This window comes from Ranitomeya imitator, chromosome 3, assembly GCF_032444005.1.
Source record: "Ranitomeya imitator isolate aRanImi1 chromosome 3, aRanImi1.pri, whole genome shotgun sequence".
Taxonomy (NCBI): domain Eukaryota; kingdom Metazoa; phylum Chordata; class Amphibia; order Anura; family Dendrobatidae; genus Ranitomeya; species Ranitomeya imitator.
In genome coordinates, this window is record NC_091284.1 from 396505661 (window position 1) to 396527580 (window position 21920).

Consider the following 21920-nt stretch of genomic DNA (forward strand, 5'->3'; position numbering starts at 1 on the left):
AGGGGTGTGATTTGTCTTATGTTGTCATGTGTTTTTAAGTGATTTTAACCCAATTTTGGTGTGTGTTGAGAATCTTTAATAAAATTTACCTGATTTTATGATTACTTTGTGTTAGGTGTGCACACCATCATTTGTTTGGTCTCTTCTCTCCCTTATTTGCTGTCAGACTAAAAGACGCTTTTTATTGCAAAAGCTAGTTTTTGGATTGCGGTTTTTTGATAGCGATAATTTTTCCATATTATCGGTACCATTTTTGGGGCACATAACATTTTTTGATCACTTTCTATACAAATTTTTCAGAACTAGAATGAACAAACACCAGCAATCCGGGAATTATTATTTTTTTAATGACATTCAGCATGTTGTAAAATTGATAAGGCAGCTTTATTCTTCGGGTCAGTACAATTATAGTGATACCACATTTATATTGTTTTTTTATGTTTTGGCGCTTATTTTTATTTATATTGGTCTTTTTTATTGCGTTTTATTCCACTTTCTGTTCAGCAGTATGATGACAAAGCATAGTTTTTTGCCTCTTTTTTTTAATGTTGTTCACTAAAGGTGTTAACTAGTGAGACAGTTTTATAGGTCGGGTCGTTCCGGACTTGGTGATACCAAATATGTGTACTATTTTTTTTTTTACAAAAATAAATGTATTTATTGGATTAAATATGTTTTCTTTATTTTGTGATTTTTTTAAAATATTTGTAACATTTTTATTTACTTTTTTGCATTGTAGTCTGCAATGGTTCAGCACTGCAGAGCATTAGAGAAGCGTCTAAAATGCAGGGAGGAGGCTTGTCAGCTCATGCTTTGAGCATGAGCTGATAGGCCACCGTCCCTGGGTGACCCTGTGGCCATCTTTCGGCCCAGGGTCCCCATAGAGACTATCAGCATAACATGATTGCATCACGTTGTGCTGATGGGAGCACAGAGGGAGCTCCCTCCCTCTGCAATGCCCCACGATGTCGCTCTCACAGCAGCATCACAAGGGTTAAAAGCCCGCACTCGGTGCTAGCAAGGACTGTGGGTGTCTCTGCAGGGTGTCCGCTCTCATGTAGAGCTGACACTTGCACTCGATCAAAGCGATGCTCAGTGTGAGGCCGTATATACACGGCAGTTTGAGGGAACGCATCTGCCGTGGTGCCGTATATATACGGCGCATGTCAGGAAGGGGTTAAAGTCTCTTATACACAAAATAAACTGAACTTATTCCGTGTGATGCTTTTTTAAATACTGAAAAGGCTTTAGAAACAGACATGAACAATAAATTAGGTTTATTACTTATATTTGGCAACAACCATTATTAAATATGTCAAATGTCCATTGTTATTTCAACAACAAAAAAGGCAGCAGTGACCATCCTCAAAAATATAGTCAAGGACACGATAGAGGATGATCCATCAAAATATTATAACAAAGGTCTTGAAGCGTCAAATTCCTGGTACATATCTGGCATCAAACTAATTTCTGAAATCACACAAAATCAATCACAGGCTCCCAACTTCTGTCTTACCATAAGATACTGTGGAGAAAAAACAAAAAAAGGTCATTGCATCACCTACAGAAAAAGGTACTTACTGTAAAAGAGTAGGCATTATGAAAAAAAAAATATATATATATATATAATTTTTGGGCTGAAAGTGCCCCTCTCGGCTTATACTCGAGTCAAGGTGGGTGGCAGGGTCGGCGGGTGAGTGGGTGAGGGCGCTGAGGCATACTTACCTGCTTCCAGCGATCCTGGCGCTCCCCGCCTGTCCCATGGTCTTCGGTGCTGCAGTTCTTCCACTGTTCAGCGGTCACGTGGGACCGCTCATTAGAGAAATGAATAGGCGGCTCCACCTCCCATAGGGGTGGAGCCGCCTATTCATTTCTCTAATCAGCGGTGCCGGTGACCGCTGATAGAGGAAGAAGCTGCGGCACCGAAGACCAGCTGTGCGGGAGAAGGAGCCGGACGCCGGGAGCAGGTAAGTATCGCATATTCACCTGTCCACGTTCCACCCGCCGGGCGCCGCTCCATCTTCCCGGCGTCTATCTGCACTGACTGTTCAAGTCAGAGGGCGCGATGACGCATATAGTGTGCGCGGCGCCCTCTGCCTGATCAGTCAGAGCGGAGAGAGACGCCGAGACCGGACGCTGGGAGCTGCAAGCAAGAGAGGTGAGTATGGCTTTTTTTTTTTTTTTATTGCAGCAGCAGCAGCAATGGCACAGATATATGTGGAGCATCTATGGGGAAATATGAACGGTGCAGAGCACTATATGGGGCACAGCTATGGGGAAATATGAACGGTGCAGAGCACTATATGGCACAGCTATGGGGAAATATGAACGGTGCAGAGCACTACATGGCAGAGCTATGGGGCAATATGAACGGTGCAGGGCACTATATGGGGCACAGCTATGGGGAAATATGAACGGTGCAGAGCACTATATGGCACAGCTATGGGGCAATAATGAACGGTGCAGAGCACTATATGGCACAGCTATGGGGCAATATGAACGGTGCAGAGCACTATATGGCACAGCTATGGGGAAATATGAACGGTGCAGGGCACTATATGGCACAGCTATGGGGAAATATGAATGGTGCAGAGCACTATATGGCAGCTATGGGGAAATATGAACGGTGCAGGGCACTATATGGCACAGCTATGGGGAAATATGAACGGTGCAGAGCACTATATGGCAGAGCTATGGGGCAATATGAACGGTGCAGAGCACTATGTGGCACAGCTATGGGGAAATACGAACGGTGCAGAGCACTATATGGCACAGCTATGGGGAAATACGAACGGTGCAGAGCACTATATGGCACAGCTATGGGGCAATATGAACGGTGCAGAGCACTATATGGCACAGCTATGGGGAAATATGAACGGTGCAGAGCACTATATGGCACAGCTATGGGGAAATATGAACGGTGCAGAGCACTATATGGCAGCTATGGGGAAATATGAACGGTGCAGGGCACTATATGGCACAGCTATGGGGAAATATGAACGGTGCAGAGCACTATATGGCAGAGCTATGGGGCAATATGAACGGTGCAGAGCACTATATGGCACAGCTATGGGGAAATATGAACGGTGCAGAGCACTATATGGCACAGCTATGGGGAAATATGAACGGTGCAGAGCACTAAATGGCAGAGCTATGGAGCAATATGAACAGTGCAGAGCACTATATGGCAGAGCTATGGGGCAATATGAACGGTGCAGAGCACTATATGGCAGAACTATGGGGCAATAATGAACGGTGCAGAGCACTATATGGCACAGCTATGGGGCAATAATGAACGGTGCAGAGCACTATATGGCACAGCTATGGGGAAATATGAACGGTGCAGAGCACTATATGGCACAGCTATGGGGAAATATGAACGGTGCAGAGCACTATATGGCACAGCTATGGGGCAATAATGAACGGTGCAGAGCACTATATGGCACAGCTATGGGGCAAGAATGATCTATTTTTATTTTTGAAATTCACCGGTAGCTGCTGCATTTTCCACCCTAGGCTTATACTCGAGTCAATAAGTTTTCCCAGTTTTTTGTGGCAAAATTAGGGGGGTCGGCTTATACTCGAGTATATACGGGTATATTATTATTATTATTATTAATTTATATAGCACCATTAATTCCATGGTGCTGTACATGAGAAAGGGGCTACATACAGGGTTATAGATATCGATTACAGTAAGCAGGTATACAGTGACAGACTGGTACACACACATACAGTGCCATGTAAAAGTTTGGACACCCCTGGTCAAAATTACTGTCTTATCGTGAACAGTTAAGCAAGTAGAAGATAGAATGATCTCTAAAAGGCCTAAGGTTAATGATGGCACATCTATATACATAATTGTCTAAGGGTTTTTCCGTCTGTCTGTCTGTCTGTCTGTCCAGGAAATCCCGCGTCTCTGATTGGTCGAGGTCGCCAGGCCTCGACCAATCAGCGACGGGCACAGTATCGACGTAGAAATCCCGCGTCTCTGATTGGTCTCGACCAATCAGAGACGGGCACAGCGACGATGATGTCATAAAGGCCTCGACCAATCAGCGACGGGCACAGTATCGACGTAGAAATCCCGCGTCTCTGATTGGTCTCGACCAATCAGAGACGGGCACAGCGACGATGATGTCATAAAGGCCTCGACCAATCAGCGACGGGCACAGTATCGACGTAGAAATCCCGCGTCTCTGATTGGCCTCGACCAATCAGAGACGGGCACAGCGACGATGATGTCATAAAGGACGTAGACATCCCGCATCTCTGATTGGTCGAGGCCGCCAGGCCTCGACCAATCAGCAACGGGCACAGCAACGATGATGTCATAAAGGACGTAAAAATCCCACGTTTCTGATTCAGCGATGGGCACAGTATCGACGTAGATGTCATAATGGTTGCCATGGCGACGATGATGTCATAAAGGTTGCCTCGACCAATCAGCGACGGGCACAGTCTGCCGCGAATTCTGGAATCATCATTGTCCATATACTACGGGGACATGCATAATCTAGAATACCCGATGCGTTAGAATCGGGCCACAATCTAGTATATATATATATACTGTTGGGCAAAAAAGTATTTAGTCAGTCAGCAATAGTGCAAGTTCCACCACTTAAAAAGATGAGAGGCGTCTGTAATTTACATCATAGATAGACCTCAACTATGGGAGACAAACTGAGAAAAAAAAATCCAGAAAATCACATTGTCTGTTTTTTTTAACATTTTTTTTTCTCAGTTTGTCTCCCATAGTTGAGGTCTATCTATGATGTAAATTACAGACGCCTCTCATCTTAAGTGGTGGAACTTGCACTATTGCTGACTGACTAAATACTTTTTTCCCCCACTGTATATATATATATATATATATATATATATATATATATATGTATATATATATGTATATATATATGTATATATGTATATATGTATATATATATATATATATATATATATATATATATATATATATATATATATATATATATATATATATATACATATATATATATTGCCTAAAATACAAAGGAAATGTGCCATCCTTAACTTTAGGCCTTTTAAGAGATCATTTAATCTTCAACTTGTTTAACTGTTCACAATAACAGTAATTTTGTCCAGGGGTGCGACTGTCTGATGGTTTGTGCTATACATAGCTGGGCAGCTCAACGCTTGCTTTCACAGTAGGATCATAATGACAGGCATGCGGTCCACATCATTGGCAGAGACACGACATATGACCCAAGTTTACATAATAGAGCTTAATAGAAAACTAAGTAGATACAGGACAACAGTATAAGGGTATGTTCACACGTTCAGGATTTCCATCCTTTTTTTTTTCAGGACAGTTTTTTTAAAAAACTGCAGCTCTTGGCAGAAAACGCAGGTCCTTTTTTTGGTCCTTTTTTTGTCCTTTTTTGATGCGTTTTTTGATGCGTTTTTTGATGCGTTTTTTGATCCTTTTTTTATGCAGTTTTCTATGCAGAGACTGTGTGTTTCCTAGGAAGCTTTTTAGGGCTAAAATGGCTGAAAATACCCTAACCCTACCCCTAACCCTACCCCTATTCTAACCTTAGTGAAAAAAAAAAAAAAAAAATTCTTAATTTTTTTATTGTCCCTACCAATGGGGGTGACAAAGTGGGGGGGGTGTCATTTACTATTTTTTTATTTTGATCACTGAGATAGGTTATATCTCAGTGATCAAAATGCACTTTGGAGCGAATCTGCCGGCCGGCAGATTCGGCGGGCGCACTGCGCATGCGCCCGCCATTTTGCAAGATGGCGGCGCCCAGGGAGAAGACGGCCGGACGGACACCGGGACGCCGGGTAAGTATAAGGGGGGGAGATTAGGGCACGGGGGGGGGGGGGCATCGGAGCACGGGGGGGGGGGCATCGGAGCACGGGGGGGCAGCCACACTCCGCCCACGCACTTCCGCCCGCTCCCCCGCACTTCCTGCTGCAGCGGTTCTGCACATCAAATCGCAGTAAAACCCGCAGATATATTTTTGATCTGCGGGTTTTACTGCGATTTTGACCTCACAATGGAGGTCTATGGGTGCAGAACCGCTGCGGTTCAGGAAAAAGAAGTGACATGCTCCTTCTTTTTTGCCGCAGCTATTCTGCGCGGCTTTTTAAACGAAATTACGGATCATGTGCACAGCAGTGACTGTTTTCCATAGGGTTACATTGTTATGTACCCTGCATGGAAAACAGCGGCAAAACCGCTGCGGTTCCGCAGTAAAAAACGCACTGTGTGAACATGGCCTTACTGGAAGCACTCTGCAGAACAAATTAGCTACTTACATTCTTTCTACTGGCGATTGCTTGTTGCACCCATAACATCTCCATCGCTAAATGACTTCTGAGCTTTCTTAGTTCATTTGCAGTCTTAGTGGTAATCTCTAGAATAAAGTACAAAAAAATGTAAAAGATATGCTGAGTTAAAACAACACACCCGGCTAAATAATAATACAATATATTCAGACATTGTCACATATAGTTTCTACCAGTAATGCCCAACTTATGTATCTGATGTACAGCCCTTAGAGGAAGACACAGCTACCATCCCCCCCTTTTACCTTGAGTGGTTTTCTCAACCCTGAAGAAAGAAAGAACTTTTTTGTGCTCTAGATTGGAGGTTGCTCCTGTGCGTTTCTCAGATTTGTTGTGTATAAGTATAAGTGTTTATGTATGCATTTGCATGAATCTGAGCATGCGCTGCCCACAGAGGCTACCGCATTGCAGGAATGGATTTGCACAGGTCTCCGGGCATTCATGAAATGCTGGAGAAGCCCGCCGCCCCACCGACCACCGCCACCCTCATCCCATAGACCACTGTCTCCCCACAGACCACCACCAACGCCACCCAACAGGCCACCGCCGCCCCAGAGCTCCTGTTGCAAAATGTAGGCGGAGCCCCGCCACACCACAGAGCAGCACCACCACACCAGCCTGGGATGGGATTTCCCGGAGGCCACCGCACCAGCCTGGACCACCGAACAACCCCTGTGACCACTCCTCCACCTGTGCCGAAACCCCTCCCCGGTAAGCTGAATTCGGAGTGTAAGACAGACCCCCATTTGACACATTTTTTTCCCCCTATTTTCCTTCTGAAAATTTGGGGTGCGTCTTATGGTCCAGTGCGTCTTATAGTCCGAAAACACCTTCATTTGTGTCCATACATATGGATGGATTGCAAATGATGATCAGTTTTATCTTTCAGACAAAAACAAATCTTGAGCTATTCCTTCTTACCTAGATTCACATTTTCTTCACTCCATGATGAACAGTCTGTTCTCTGCTCCGGACATTGAAAGGAGCTCATTATAGTGTCAGAATAAGGTAAAGAGCGCCCCATATCACATTTAGATGTCCTTAGCAAGACCTCATTTTCATGCCACATTTCCAGCTGAGCAGAGTCCTCCCTTTCTATGTGATCTGTATGTCTGGCCTCTCGTACTGGAGCATCAGTCCCTGTATGGCTGGCCTCTCGTACTGGAGCATCAGTCCCTGTATGGCTGGCCTCTCGTACTGGAGCATCAGTCTCTGTATGGCTGGCCTCTCGTACTGGAGCATTAGTCCCTGTATGGCTGCTTTCTCGTACTGGAGTATCAGTCTCTGTATGGCTGGCCTCTCGTACTGGAGCATCAGTCCCTGTATGGCTGGCCTCTTGTACTGGAGCATCAGTCTCTGTATGGCTGGCCTCTCGTACTGGAGCATCAGTCCCTGTATGGCTGGCCTCTTGTACTGGAGCATCAGTCTCTATATAGCAGGACTCTCGTACTGGAGCATCAGTCTGGGTAACATAGTTGTGAATTTTTGGGCTAACAGTATCTGGAAAGCTGTCTTTCCTTTCTGATTTAGTTTTCTGAATAATAAAAGAGATGTCGTCTGTTGTGTCTAGAGTTTCAATAGGGTCATCCTTCCTTTTCTGCTCACCACGACTTGGTTTGCTTGTTCTATCCTGGGGTTAAAAATTGAGAATTAAAAATGAAACCAAATAAAGCAGGAATAAATTCAGATAAAAATATTAATACTCACCAATGTAATAAACTGTGGGATGGATAGGAGGCAATTTCCTGGGTTGAGGGCAATGTCTTCTCCTTCTATCTCTCGCACCACCTCTAAATATTCCTGATGCACCCACTGCAGCTTCCGGCGGACCAGAAAACCCCGGATGTATGCCTTTAAGAGACCAGAAAGGGCGTTGTTGGCACTGAGAAATAGGCACCACCACCTATGATCTGTGTCAGGTGTAACTAGATTGTCACCGGCCTCCTGCTGAAGGAAACTTGCGGCATCTTAGGTCCCTCTCACCACTACTACAAAGCCTGCAGTATGAGGCGATCCAAACAGAACGTAAGCATGGAGCGTCAAAGTGTGGTGGCCGCTGCCGAGTACCGCAGAGCAGCTGCTAGTCTGTACGTGCAGAGCAACTCTGTTCAATAGTGACAAAGTTTACACCACATGATCAGTGGGGGTGTCGGACCCCCATCAGTCTGATATTGATCACCAGACTTTTAAAGCAGGGCTGGACCGGGACAAAAAGCAGCCCGGGCACAAAAAAATTCACCAGCCCACATACAATGAATGTTCTCACCCAAATCGTAGAACACTGGCAGGTTGTGCCAACTTTTGCTTTACTTGTTACACCAATCACCTTGAAACATGTAAACCTGCAGTGGCCATAGTGTGAATAGACAACAGTTCAATACAGACGGCTACAGACTATTACAACACTGTAGACCATACTAAAAATACAACACTGATCAGACAAAACGTTTTGTATCCACATTATAGGGATTGTCCACTAGAAGACAGCCCCTTTTGAATGCTCCTAGTCTGATGACTCCTCCGCTACGAGCGCTGTGGCCCCCAGCAATCTCATGAAATTGTTTTTGTGACATAAGTGCTGCAGACAGGGCTGGACTGGCCAACGGGCAGTTCTGGCAAATGTCAGAAGAGCCGGTGACATTCGCGGGCTGCTCGCCAGCGCCGACCCTCCCCCCACCCTGCCAGCGCCGCCGCATTCAACTATACCGGCGTCTATGAGGCCGGTACAGTTGAATGCAATGATGGAGGAGAGAGCGTCTCTCTCATCATTCACCGCTCTGCCTCGCGCTGACACTGTGGGTGCGCGATGACGTCAAATCATCGCGCACCTGATGTATGTCGGGCGGGCAGACTGCAGATGCTGAGACCAGAGCCGGGAGCAGCGCGGGGCACGAGGTGAGGTGAATGTTTTTTTGTTTTGTTTTTTAAATATATCACTGAGTGATAACTGGATTGTGGGGCTATTGGGGGTGCTGCATTACATGCTATGGGGGCTGCGCTGCATTACATGCTATGGGGGCTGCGCTGCATTACATGCTATGGGGGCTGCGCTGCATTACATGCTATGGGGGCTGCGCTGCATTACATGCTATGGGGGCTGCGCTGCATTACATGCTATGGGGGCTGCGCTGCATTACATGCTATGGGGGCTGCGCTGCATTACATGCTATGGGGGCTGCGCTGCATTACATGCTATGGGGGCTGCGCTGCATTACATGCTATGGGGGCTGCGCTGCATTACATGCTATGGGGGCTGCGCTGCATTACATGCTATGGGGGCTGCGCTGCATTACATGCTATGGGGGCTGCGCTGCAGTACATGCTATGGGGGCTGCGCTGCATTACATGCTATGGGGGCTGCGCTGCATTACATGCTATGGGGGCTGCGCTGCATTACATGCTATGGGGGCTGCGCTCCATTACATGCTATGGGGGCTGCGCTGCATTACATGCTATGGGGGCTGTGCTGCATTACATGCTATGGGGGCTGTGCTGCATTACATGCTATGGGGGCTGTGCTGCATTACATGCTATGGGGGTTGTGCTGCATTACATGCTATGGGGGCTGTGCTGCATTACATGCTATGGGGGCTGTGCTGCATTACATGCTATGGTGGGCGGCACGGTGGCGCAGTGGATAGCACTACAGCCTTGCAGCGCTGGAGTCCTGGGTTCAAACCCCACCAAGGACAACATCTGCAAAGAGTTTGTATGTTCTCTCCGTGTTTGCGTGGATTTCCTCCGGGCACTCCTGTTTCCTCCCACATTCCAAAGACATACTGACAGGGAATTTAGATTGTGAGCCCCATCGGGGACAGTGATGATAATGTGTGCAGACTGTAAAGCGCTGCGGAATATGTCAGCGCTATATAAAAATAAAGATTATGGGGGCTGTGCTGCATTACATGCTATGGGGGGCTGGCAGCATTACATTCTATGGGGGCTGGCTGCATTACATTCTATGGGGGCTGGCTGCATTACATTCTATGGGGGCTGGCTGCATTACATTCTATGGGGGCTGGCTGCATTACATTCTATGGGGGCTGGCTGCATTACATTCTATGGGGGCTGGCTGCATTACATTCTATGGAGGGGCTGCATTATTCTCTTTGAGGGGGCTACCATATATAATATATGCAGGGGCTGCACTATACTATATGAGGGCGCTGCATTATATTCTCTGGGGGGGGTTACATTATACTCAGGGGGCTACAATATATTCTGTGGGGTGGCTGCATTATACTATATGTGGGCTGTATTATACTGTATCGAGGACTATGGGGAATACATTATACTATATGAAGAACTATGGAGTGCATTATACTATGGGAAGTGAATTGTACTACATGGATGACAATGGCGGGGCATTATACTATATGGAGCACTATGAGGAATGTATTATACTACTAGGAGGACTGAGGAGTGTATTATACTATATGGAGGAATTGCAGTGTATTTTAATATATGGAGGACTATGAGGAGTGTATTATACTTTATGGAGGACTATGGAGTGTATTATACTATATGGAGGACTGAGGTGCACATTATAATATATGGAGGACTATGGGGTGTATTATACTATACAAGCACAATGCGACCTATTCATCGAGTGATTGGATTGTTTATGTGGGAACAGAAATCCTTGTTCTCAACAGCACATCGCCGATGTAAACTGTAGAGGTGCTGCTGATAACATCATACTGTATGGGGACAGATTGATCTAATTGTGATTGTTCTGTTCACTTCATTCTTTCTCAGTTGGTGTAAAGAGGCCGGGAACCAAGCGAACGACTTCAGTATTGTCGATCACACTCGTTTAGTGGCCTGAGATCAGCGCATGTAAATACAGAAGAAATGTTTCACTAGGAGATGAGGCAAGGATGATGACAGTTGTAGTTAGCGCTATTCCCAGGTGCTAACTCTACTGCTTTTCCCAGCCGCCAGAGCATTTAATTCTGGTATGTGTAATGATTTTTAAGGTTGATGTTAGGCTACTTTCACACTAGCGTCAGAATCTCCCCGTCGCAATGTGTCGGGCAGAGATTCCGACGCTAGCGTTTGACGCACTGCACAATGGGTGCAGTGGATGTATTTCTCCGGCGCATCCGCTGCCCCATTGTGAGGTGCGGGGAGGTGGGGGCGGAGTTCCGGCCGCGCATGCGCGGTCGGAAAAAGCGGTCCATCAGGAGCAAAAAACGTTACATGTAGCGTTTTTTGCTCCCGACGGTCCGCCAAAGCACGACGCATCCGTCGCACGACGGATGCGACGTGTGGCAATCTGTCGCAATGCGTCGTTAATACAAGTCTATGGGGAAAAAACGCATCCTGCAAGCACTTTTGCAGGATGCGTTTTTTCTGCAAAACGACGCATTGTGACGGATTGCAGATAACGCTAGTGTGAAAGTAGCCTTAGCTGTGTAATGTCAGCTGCTCTCAATCCCTGGTGTAAGTAATGGAGAGGTGTCCATCAGACACCCCCAGTACTAGCCCAGACCTGGCGAGATCCAGCGACTCTGAAGAGAAGTGACCGTAGTAACAATACCGCTCTTCACAGTCGCCGAGCTCAGCGCAAAACCCGGAATACCTGAAGAGCGGTGACGTTACTGAGATACTGATGTCTCCGCTCTTCAAAGTCACCGGGTCTCGTGCTGCGCAGCAGAACCAATAGTGGCTGTAGGCAAAGTTTATGGAGCATCAGAATGAGGTTCCTTAGCCTTTGGTCGTCTCATCCCTTCATTATCTACGAGATCCAGTTATGTAGGTAAAGTAGCGGCTTTTCTTGGTACTGCAACTAAAAGCCATAAATAGGACCGAGCTGTAATGCTGGATACAGCTGTGATATGTTATATAGTCGTGTTACACTCTCCTCACTTGTAACCTGCAAGTGTACAAAGATATTATACAGTCACCATGTGACAAGTGGGCCTGTGTAACTTCAAATGCCAGGGCAGAGTTTTAGTCCCAGTCCGGCCCTGGCTGCAGACGATCAAAGGACGTTGATAAAGGGCGGCTCTTGTGCCATAAACAATGTCAAGACATCTGCGCTGGTCCTGAAGCAAGTACACTTGTATTTTAGTCGACACATTGGGGGCACAACCATTTTAAAGCGAACTGGTCACATGCTATTAACCCTACAGATATGGATAGGGTTAATTTGAACTATATTCATCCCAGAGGCCTTCAGTTTTCAGCTATACAGGAGCAGCCGCTGCGCCTTCAGTCACCACTCAATACATAGCCCCCATTCAATATATAACCGCCGGAACGGACTGACAACCGGCTCAGCAGTGCATCAGTAGAGAGTCGGCTGTCAGTCAGTGATGGTGCACGGTTACAGCCGTCGCTCACTATGTACTGAGCCGGCTGTCAGTCAGAGATGGTGCACGGTTACCGCCACCACTCACTATGCACTGAGCAGGCTGTCAGTCAGAGATGGTGCACGGTTACAGCCACCGCTCACTATGTACTGAGCCGGCTGTCAGTCAGAGATGGTGCACGGTTAAAGCCGCTGCTCAATATGTACTGAGCAGGGTTTCAGTCAGTGATGGTGCACGGTTACAGCCACTGCTCACTATGTACTGAGCGGTGACTAAAGGCACGCCTCTATAACTGAAAATGGGAGAAATAAAGTTAATTTCCTCCATGCAGCAGGGCACCTTTACAATGCTATTAACCTGTAGATTACACCCATATCTGCAGGTTAATAGCATTTTTGACACGACAAATTCCCTTTACAGGTGTAACCCCTTCCGAATCCCTATGTTTCCCCCAGTATAATAATAAATAATATCACCTATAGTCACCTCCAATGCTGCGCAGCTCCAGCAGTGTCAGCAATGGATCTCCCGGGTATCACGGGATATTGTTACGTAATTCCTGTGGACAATCAGCGTTGGCTGTGCTCTCCTCTCCAGAGGACAAGTCAGACATAGGAAGAGGAAGAGCTGTAGCTGCCCTTTCACTTCCTCAAATCAATTATCAATTATGTCCATAGGAGAGGAAAGCACAGCCAGCGATGATTGTCTACAGGGATTACGTGACATAACAATGTCACATGATACCCGGGAGATCCAGTGCCGACACTGGTGGAATGGCACCAGCAATGTAGGGGACTATAGATGACATTATTGTTCTGGGGGAATCTAGGAATTCAGATGGAGTTGTTCGAATAGTGGACAACCTCTTTAAGGCCAGACAGCAGCTACTGTTGCCGTAATTCATCAAGATCCAATACTGGTGCTGTTCATTCAGGGTTTGATGAGACGCACGTGTAGCATCATAAACACACACGCAGCATCCCGCACACGTGCAGCAGCATCACGCACACAGCTCTCACACGCACACAGCTCTCACACGCACACAGCTCTCACACCACACAAGCATGCAGCTCACACGCACACGCGCAGGTCACGCGCAGCACACGCGCAGGTCACGCGCAGCACACGCGCAGCTCACACACACAGCTCACACAACATCACACAAGCATGCAGCTCACACACACACGCAGCTCACACAACATCACACAAGCATGCAGCTCACACACACACACACGCAGCTCACACAACATCACACAAGCATGCAGCTCATACACACGCAGCTCACACACACACACACGCAGCGCTCACACACACACTCTCCTCTGGGGTGCAGGGGCGGCTCATGACAGTCTCTAAGTGACCCTCACTGAGTTATTGCTACAGACGGACCTTACATAAAGATCGGCTGACGCTGGAGCCAATGACCCCACTGACACCAGGTAGAAAAAACACGTAGTAGAAAAAACCGTGTGCACTACTGAGAGGATGGTGCTAAGGTAGGTTCCCACACCTTAGTGTAATAAACAAAAAGAACCTAGCACTCAACTTGATGCTCAAAGTGAAGGATTTATTGTAGTACCAAATAAACGTTTCGGTCCACCACACGGACCTTCATCAGTAACTACATGTGAAAATAATAATACAAATAAATAACAAAACCAAAATAAAAATATAAATAAATAAAGTATTTACATAACATAATGAGATTTAGAACAACGGCATCGATATCATATGTACAGGTCTATAGATACAGCGAAAAAAAATCGCCAGAGAGAACCATGTTGAATATCGAGGCACTATCATGTTCCATATACCGGAGTAGGAAGTACAAAGGAAAGTTAAAGAAAACCGTGTGACACGTACCGTACTGAACTCTAAGTAGGGTCAAAGAGACCAAGGTGACTAGGCACACGTGTAAAGCAGCGTCTAAAGGGTACAATAGATAGTATAAAAATAGTGCCCTATCGGTGGAGTGTAAAGAAAACATAACTTGCGTCATACCTAATACCAGAGCTCCGTAGGGAAATCTATGTGGGACCAAATACTGGGGGCAAAAAGAGGGATAAGAAAGGTGAGCCTCCTTTAGGTCTATGAGAAAGGTGCCATGCTCCGCTGTAGAAAGGGGTTACCTGTTCCGGGTGAATAGAGCTGTGCCATGAGCTAGACGCGGTGTCCACCGCTGGTCTAGTCGGATGAAGGAAAGACCGCTCTATAAAGGCAAGAGGAGGGGCTAATGGACCAATAAGAACGCGTGCGGCGAAACCGGAAGTGCGTCACGTTGCCATGACAACGCGGTAGCGCTGAGAGGCAGCGGTGTTGGTGAGCCGCATTATAGGTCCGGCGGAAATGACGGTCTAGTGTTACAGTCCAGCAGAAACACAGTCATAGAGAAGGAGGTTCCGCCTGACGTAAGAGGATGAAGAAGTTCCCACAGACAGGGGGAGGCGGTGCCTAAAGGAGAGCCAGTGTCGGGTGGAGGATCTCCTTAGTGTCTGCGCTGAGTAGAGCCGAGGATGGAGGAACAGGGTAAAGAACGTAAACATATTCCAATGTGCTAGATGGGTGACATGAGCGGACCTCAATACAGCCGATTCTAATAATAAAGGAAAAAGAGAGATAATTAGTAACCAGGCATACAAATACATACCGATAAATATGCATATATCTATGCGCATTATAACCATGTTTGGCGCAAACTTAGAACCAGGGAGTCAAACACTTAGGATGGTGGTATGGCAGAAAATAGTATAGAGGGGGAGACCCAACACTGGTATCTGCCCAGTTAAACATGTATTACACATAGGTATACTAAAAGTAAAAGGGAAAACCACATAGTCTTACAGAAATGACACTAAATCATACTCTCTATTGAGGCCCAATGGATGAAGGGTCTCCAATGTATGGATCCAAAAGGCCTCCCTACGTTTTAGACAGCCCACTCGGTCCCCACCCCGTCTGTTGGGGGGGGATGTGCTCAATGACTATGGAAACGTTATATTGATGATGTTTTTTGCATATGGGGGGGCACGTTGGAGTCCCTCGCCTCTTTCTTCGGCTGGCTCAATACAGCCTGGCCGGGCATTTCTTTTACAATGTCCCATGATGGCACACGGATAAACTTCCTGGACACAATGGTTATTCTCCAGTCAGACGGCTCCATCTCCACCGATTTGTATACTAAAAGCACGGATCGGAATAGCCTGTTACATTTTACAAGCTTCCACCCTCCCGCTACAAAGAAATCGGTACCCAAGTCTCAGTTTCAGCGGGTGTCCAAAATTGTAACAGACGGAGACCTTAGGCCTCTTCGTCTTCAGGAAATGTCTACTAAGTTTTCCGAACGGGGCTACCCAACATCGGTACTACAACAGGCTGCCTTACCTTCTCCCCCACGACCGTACAGAGCCACCTATAGAATGCCATTTATACACACTTACCATCCATTCGCGTACATCTTGCACAGGTCTATCCGTCAGAATTGGCATCTACTATCTAAAACTTATCCTCAGGTACCCGAGTTCCAAAATCCGTTTCTCCCTAGTTTTAAACGCCCGCTGAACCTCAAAGATTCTCTCGTGAGGGCAGACGTGGGTTCTTGTAAAGCATCACCTCGCCAACAATTTCTACAAAATCCCCGTACGGGTACTTTCCCATGCCTCAACTGCGCGCAGTGCCACAATATCCTTAAGGGTTCTTCCTTTCACCATCCTCGTTCAGGCAAAACATTCCGTATCCCAGGGTACTTCACGTGTGCCTCATCATGGGTTATATATCTGATCAAATGCCCATGTGGACTCCTCTACGTGGGAGAAACCACGCATTCCATACGTGATCGCATCTCAAAACACAAATCCACGATACGGTGTAAGAATCTTCTATTACCCATCCCGTCACATTTCAGCAATCAAGGCCATAGTGTTTCACAACTACAGTTCCAAGTCATTGAGCACATCCCCCCCAACAGACAGGGTGGGGACCGAGTGGGCCGTCTAAAACGTAGGGAGGCCTTTTGGATCCATACATTGGAGACCCTTCATCCATTGGGCCTCAATAGAGAGTATGATTTAGTGTCATTTCTGTAAGACTATGTGGTTTTCCCTTTTACTTTTAGTATACCTATGTGTAATATATGTTTAACTGGGCAGATACCAGTGTTGGGTCTCCCCCTCTATACTATTTTCTGCCATACCACCATCCTAAGTGTTTGACTCCCTGGTTCTAAGTTTGCGCCAAACATGGTTATAATGCGCATAGATATATGCATATTTATCGGTATGTATTTGTATGCCTGGTTACTAATTATCTCTCTTTTTCCTTTATTATTAGAATCGGCTGTATTGAGGTCCGCTCATGTCACCCATCTAGCACATTGGAATATGTTTACGTTCTTTACCCTGTTCCTCCATCCTCGGCTCTACTCAGCGCAGACAGACACTAAGGAGATCCTCCACCCGACACTGGCTCTCCTTTAGGCACCGCCTCCCCCTGTCTGTGGGAACTTCTTCATCCTCTTACGTCAGGCGGAACCTCCTTCTCTATGACTGTGTTTCTGCTGGACTGTAACACTAGACCGTCATTTCCGCCGGACCTATAATGCGGCTCACCAACACCGCTGCCTCTCAGCGCTACCGCCTTGTCATGGCAACGTGACGCACTTCCGGTTTCGCCGCACGCGTTCTTATTGGTCCATTAGCCCCTCCTCTTGCCTTTATAGAGCGGTCTTTCCTTCATCCGACTAGACCAGCGGTGGACACCGCGTCTAGCTCATGGCACAGCTCTATTCACCCGGAACAGGTAACCCCTTTCTACAGCGGAGCATGGCACCTTTCTCATAGACCTAAAGGAGGCTCACCTTTCTTATCCCTCTTTTTGCCCCCAGTATTTGGTCCCACATAGATTTCCCTACGGAGCTCTGGTATTAGGTATGACGCAAGTTATGTTTTCTTTACACTCCACCGATAGGGCACTATTTTTATACTATCTATTGTACCCTTTAGACGCTGCTTTACACGTGTGCCTAGTCACCTTGGTCTCTTTGACCCTACTTAGAGTTCAGTACGGTACGTGTCACACGGTTTTCTTTAACTTTCCTTTGTACTTCCTACTCCGGTATATGGAACATGATAGTGCCTCGATATTCAACATGGTTCTCTCTGGCGATTTTTTTCGCTGTATCTATAGACCTGTACATATGATATCGATGCCGTTGTTCTAAATCTCATTATGTTATGTAAATACTTTATTTATTTATATTTTGGTTTTGTTATTTATTTGTATTATTATTTTCACATGTAGTTACTGATGAAGGTCCGTGTGGTGGACCGAAACGTTTATTTGGTACTACAATAAATCCTTCACTTTGAGCATCAAGTTGAGTGCTAGGTTCTTTTTGTTTATCCCACTGACACCAGTGACCTGATCTGCGTGAAGCTGCTATAAATCAGACTGTGCCTCAGAGCGGCTGCAGACAGTGGGGACCCCGCATGAACATACCAAGAGGTGAGCCTGGTCCTGCTCCTCACTAGGGGATTATCAGGGAGCTCCTGCCTCTGCCTCCCTGTACTCATCCTCTCTCTCCTGCTGGCCGGGGGCACTGGTGAGGCGAGTCCTACAAATGCGCACAGCCACACACTGTCATACAGGGACACGGCCGCCGGCATTGTACAAGTTTAGATGCACAGTGCTGACATCAGGCACCGGACACACCAGGCTGCGCCTACTTACCTGCACAGCGCCGGTGAGGAGAGCCCTGTTCTCCAACGCTGGTACTGGCCAGAGTCAGAGTTAGGCTCAGGCAGGCGTTCTGTGCGCACCGCAGGGGCGGGCTTTTCAAACTGCAGCACAGGCTCTGGTGCGTGCGCTCTCTGCTTGCCCACACTGACAAGGGTCGCAGTCGCGAGGGTGCGCGCACCAGGGCCTGTGCAGAAGATTTAAAGGGCCGGCGGCCCATTTTGTAGCTCAGAGCCGCCAGCCCAGCGGGCATTATGAATCCAGGCCTGGCATTTGTTACCTCACTGAGCCTGATAATGAAGGTGACCAGCACGGAGTCCCAGCACTGCTTTCCCTAGCACTGTCCCATTCCCCACACAGCCACAAGGAGGCAGTATAATCAGACTTCTCATCCTGTGTCCCATATCTCTGGCGTTTTCACTGACTGGTGAGAAATAATATTCATTCCTTCTTCAGTTCACGTTCTGCTCTATAATGGCCTCATCCTTCTGACCCCCAGTGTTGTGGGCGATTCCCCTACGTAACCTCACGGAGCAGTGTGTGGTGCTCAGATCTGCCCCACATGCCCTACAGACGGTAATCCTACGCCTTCTAGACTTCCCATTATGGAGAATTCCTTGTAGCTCACCTGCAAGGCTCTCGCAGCGGCTTCTTCCGTCTCCATCATTCAACCGTCGTCTCCTTGGTAACTGTTCCCGCACTTTCTGATGACGTCACACGCATGTTTAGTTCCCAGCGCTAGAGCTTTACCGCGGTATATCTGATAGACGGCGCGACTGGTAGCTGGTGGCCATTTTCCTGAAGACCAAAGCAATGTCTTCTTCATAGGCAGAACGTTCAGGGTGATTTCACCTGTCAGCTCTGTCATATGTTTTATTATTGTGTGTGGGAGATCATACAGTGTATGGGTGGTCTGTAGGGGCATCATACTGTGTGTGGGGGGATAATACAGTGTATGGGTGGTCTGTAGAGGCATCATACTGTGTGTGGGGGGATAATACAGTGTATGGGTGGTCTGTAGGGGCATCATACTGTGTGTGGGGGGATAATACAGTGTATGGGTGGTCTGTAGAGGCATCATACTGTGTGTGGGGGGATAATACAGTGTATGGGTGGTCTGTAGGGGCATCATACTGTGTGGGGGGATCATACAGTGTATGGGTGGTCTGTAGGGGCATCATACTGTGTGTGGGGGGATAATACAGTGTATGGGTGGTCTGTAGAGGCATCATACTGTGTGTGGGGGGATAATACAGTGTATGGGTGGTCTGTAGAGGCATCATACTGTGTGTGGGGGGATAATACAGTGTATGGGTGGTCTGTAGGGGCATCATACTGTGTGTGGGGGGATCATACAGTGTATGGGTGGTCTGTAGGGGCATCATACTGTGTGTGGGGGGATAATACAGTGTATGGGTGGTCTGTAGAGGCATCATACTGTATGTGGGGGGATCATACAGTGTATGGTTGGTCTGTAGGGGCATCATACTGTATGTGGGGGGGATCATACAGTGTATGGGTGGTCTGTAGGGGCATCATACTGTATGTGGGGGGATCATACAGTGTATGGTTGGTCTGTAGGGGCATCATACTGTATGTGGGGGGGATCATACAGTGTATGGGTGGTCTGTAGGGGCATCATACTGTGTGTGGGGGGATCATACAGTGTATGGTTGGTCTGTAGGGGCATCATACTGTGTGTGGGGGGATCATACAGTGTATGGATGGTCTGTAGGGGCATCATACTGTATGTGGGGGGATCATACAGTGTATGGTTGGTCTGTAGGGGCATCATACTGTATGTGGGGGGGATCATACAGTGTATGGGTGGTCTGTAGGGGCATCATACTGTATGTGGGGGGATCATACAGTGTATGGTTGGTCTGTAGGGGCATCATACTGTATGTGGGGGGGATCATACAGTGTATGGGTGGTCTGTAGGGGCATCATACTGTGTGTGGGGGGATCATACAGTGTATGGTTGGTCTGTAGGGGCATCATACTGTATGTGGGGGGGATCATACAGTGTATGGGTGGTCTGTAGGGGCATCATACTGTGTGTGTGGGAGATCATACAGTGTATGGGTGGTCTGTAGGGGCATCATACTGTGTGTGGGGGGATAATACAGTGTATGGGTGGTCTGTAGGGGCATTATACTGTGTGTGGGGGGATCATAGAGTGTATGGATGGTCTGTAGGGGCATCATACTGTGTGTGATGGGGATCAGTGTATGGGTGGTCTGTAGGGGCATCATACTGTGTGTGTGGGAGATCATACAGTGTATGGGTGGTCTGTAGGGGCATCATACTGTGTGTGGGGGGATCATACAGTGTATGGGTGGTCTGTAGGGGCATTATACTGTGTGTGGGGGGATCATAGAGTGTATGGATGGTCTGTAGGGGCATCATACTGTGTGTGGGGGGATCATACAGTGCATGGGTGGTCTGTAGGGGCATCATACTGTGTGTGTGGGGGATCATACAGTGTATGGATGGTCTGTAGGGGCATCATACTGTGTGTGTGGGAGATCATACAGTGTATGGGTGGTCTGTAGGGGCATCATACTGTGTGTGGGGGGATAATACAGTGTATGGGTGGTTTGTAGGGGCATCGTACTGTGTGTGGGGGATCATACAGTGTATGGGTGGTCTGTAGGGGCATCGTACTGTGTATGGGGGGGATCATACAGTGTATGGGTGGTCTGTAGGGGCATCATACTGTGTGTGGTGGGATCATACAGTGTATGGGTGGTCTGTAGAGGCATCATCCTGTGTGTGGTGGGGATCATACAGTGCATGGGTGGTCTGTAGGGGCATCATACTGTGTGTGGGGGGACCATACAGTGCATAGGTGGTCTGTAGGGGCATCATACTGTGTGTGGTGGGGATCATACAGTGCATGGGTGGTCTGTAGGGGCATCATACTGTGTGTGGTGGGGATCATACAGTGTATGGGTGGTCTGTAGGGGCATCATACTGTGTATGGCCACACATGATGCTCAATACTGTATAATGGCCACACAGTGCTCCATACTGTATATGATGCTGTGTACAGTATAATAGCCCTACATGATGCTCCATACTGTATAATAGTGTCATGTCGGACGCTATTCACACTAGGGCGTCCGACAGACAGCGGTAATTCTGCATTCATCCACTATGCGCTCAGTGGCGCCGGCTAGATTTTATCTAGGTTGTCCGGGGTTAATCTAGCTGGTACTTGGATTGGAGGCTGGGTCACGCCCACGGCCTTTAAATAGTTCTTCTGAACTTTGGGCGTCGCTGATTATAGCTTGTGTCTTGTACCTGGTGAACTCGGTTCGGAATGGTGGTCTTTGAGTGCAAATATCATATCTGGTGGTGTATGATCCTTTGTAATTTTTCTCCTTCCTAGTTGTGTTTTGTTTTGCCTTGTGCACATTATAGTGTTTTCCTGAGTGTGTTTGCGGCGTGGTGCGTTTTTGGTTGGTGTGAGGAATTATCACTGGGTGGAGGGTGGAGGTTTCAGATTAGTACTGAAACAGGAGTTAGGGTCAG

At 47.3% G+C, this 21920-nt stretch overlaps 1 protein-coding gene across 1 annotated transcript in view; it reads right to left on the bottom strand.

Moving 5' to 3' along the window:
• The window catches only part of DCDC2B (doublecortin domain containing 2B), a 102778-nt gene extending 83601 nt beyond the window's left edge, over positions 1-19177 (bottom strand). Inside the window, exons 1-2 of the mRNA XM_069759814.1 lie at positions 19134-19177; positions 19012-19041 (exon numbers count right to left, since the gene is read on the bottom strand). Coding sequence (XP_069615915.1) covers positions 19012-19041; positions 19134-19177 — 74 coding nt within the window. The remainder of the gene's footprint in view (positions 1-19011; positions 19042-19133) is intronic.
• Positions 19178-21920: the final 2743 nt, after the last annotated feature.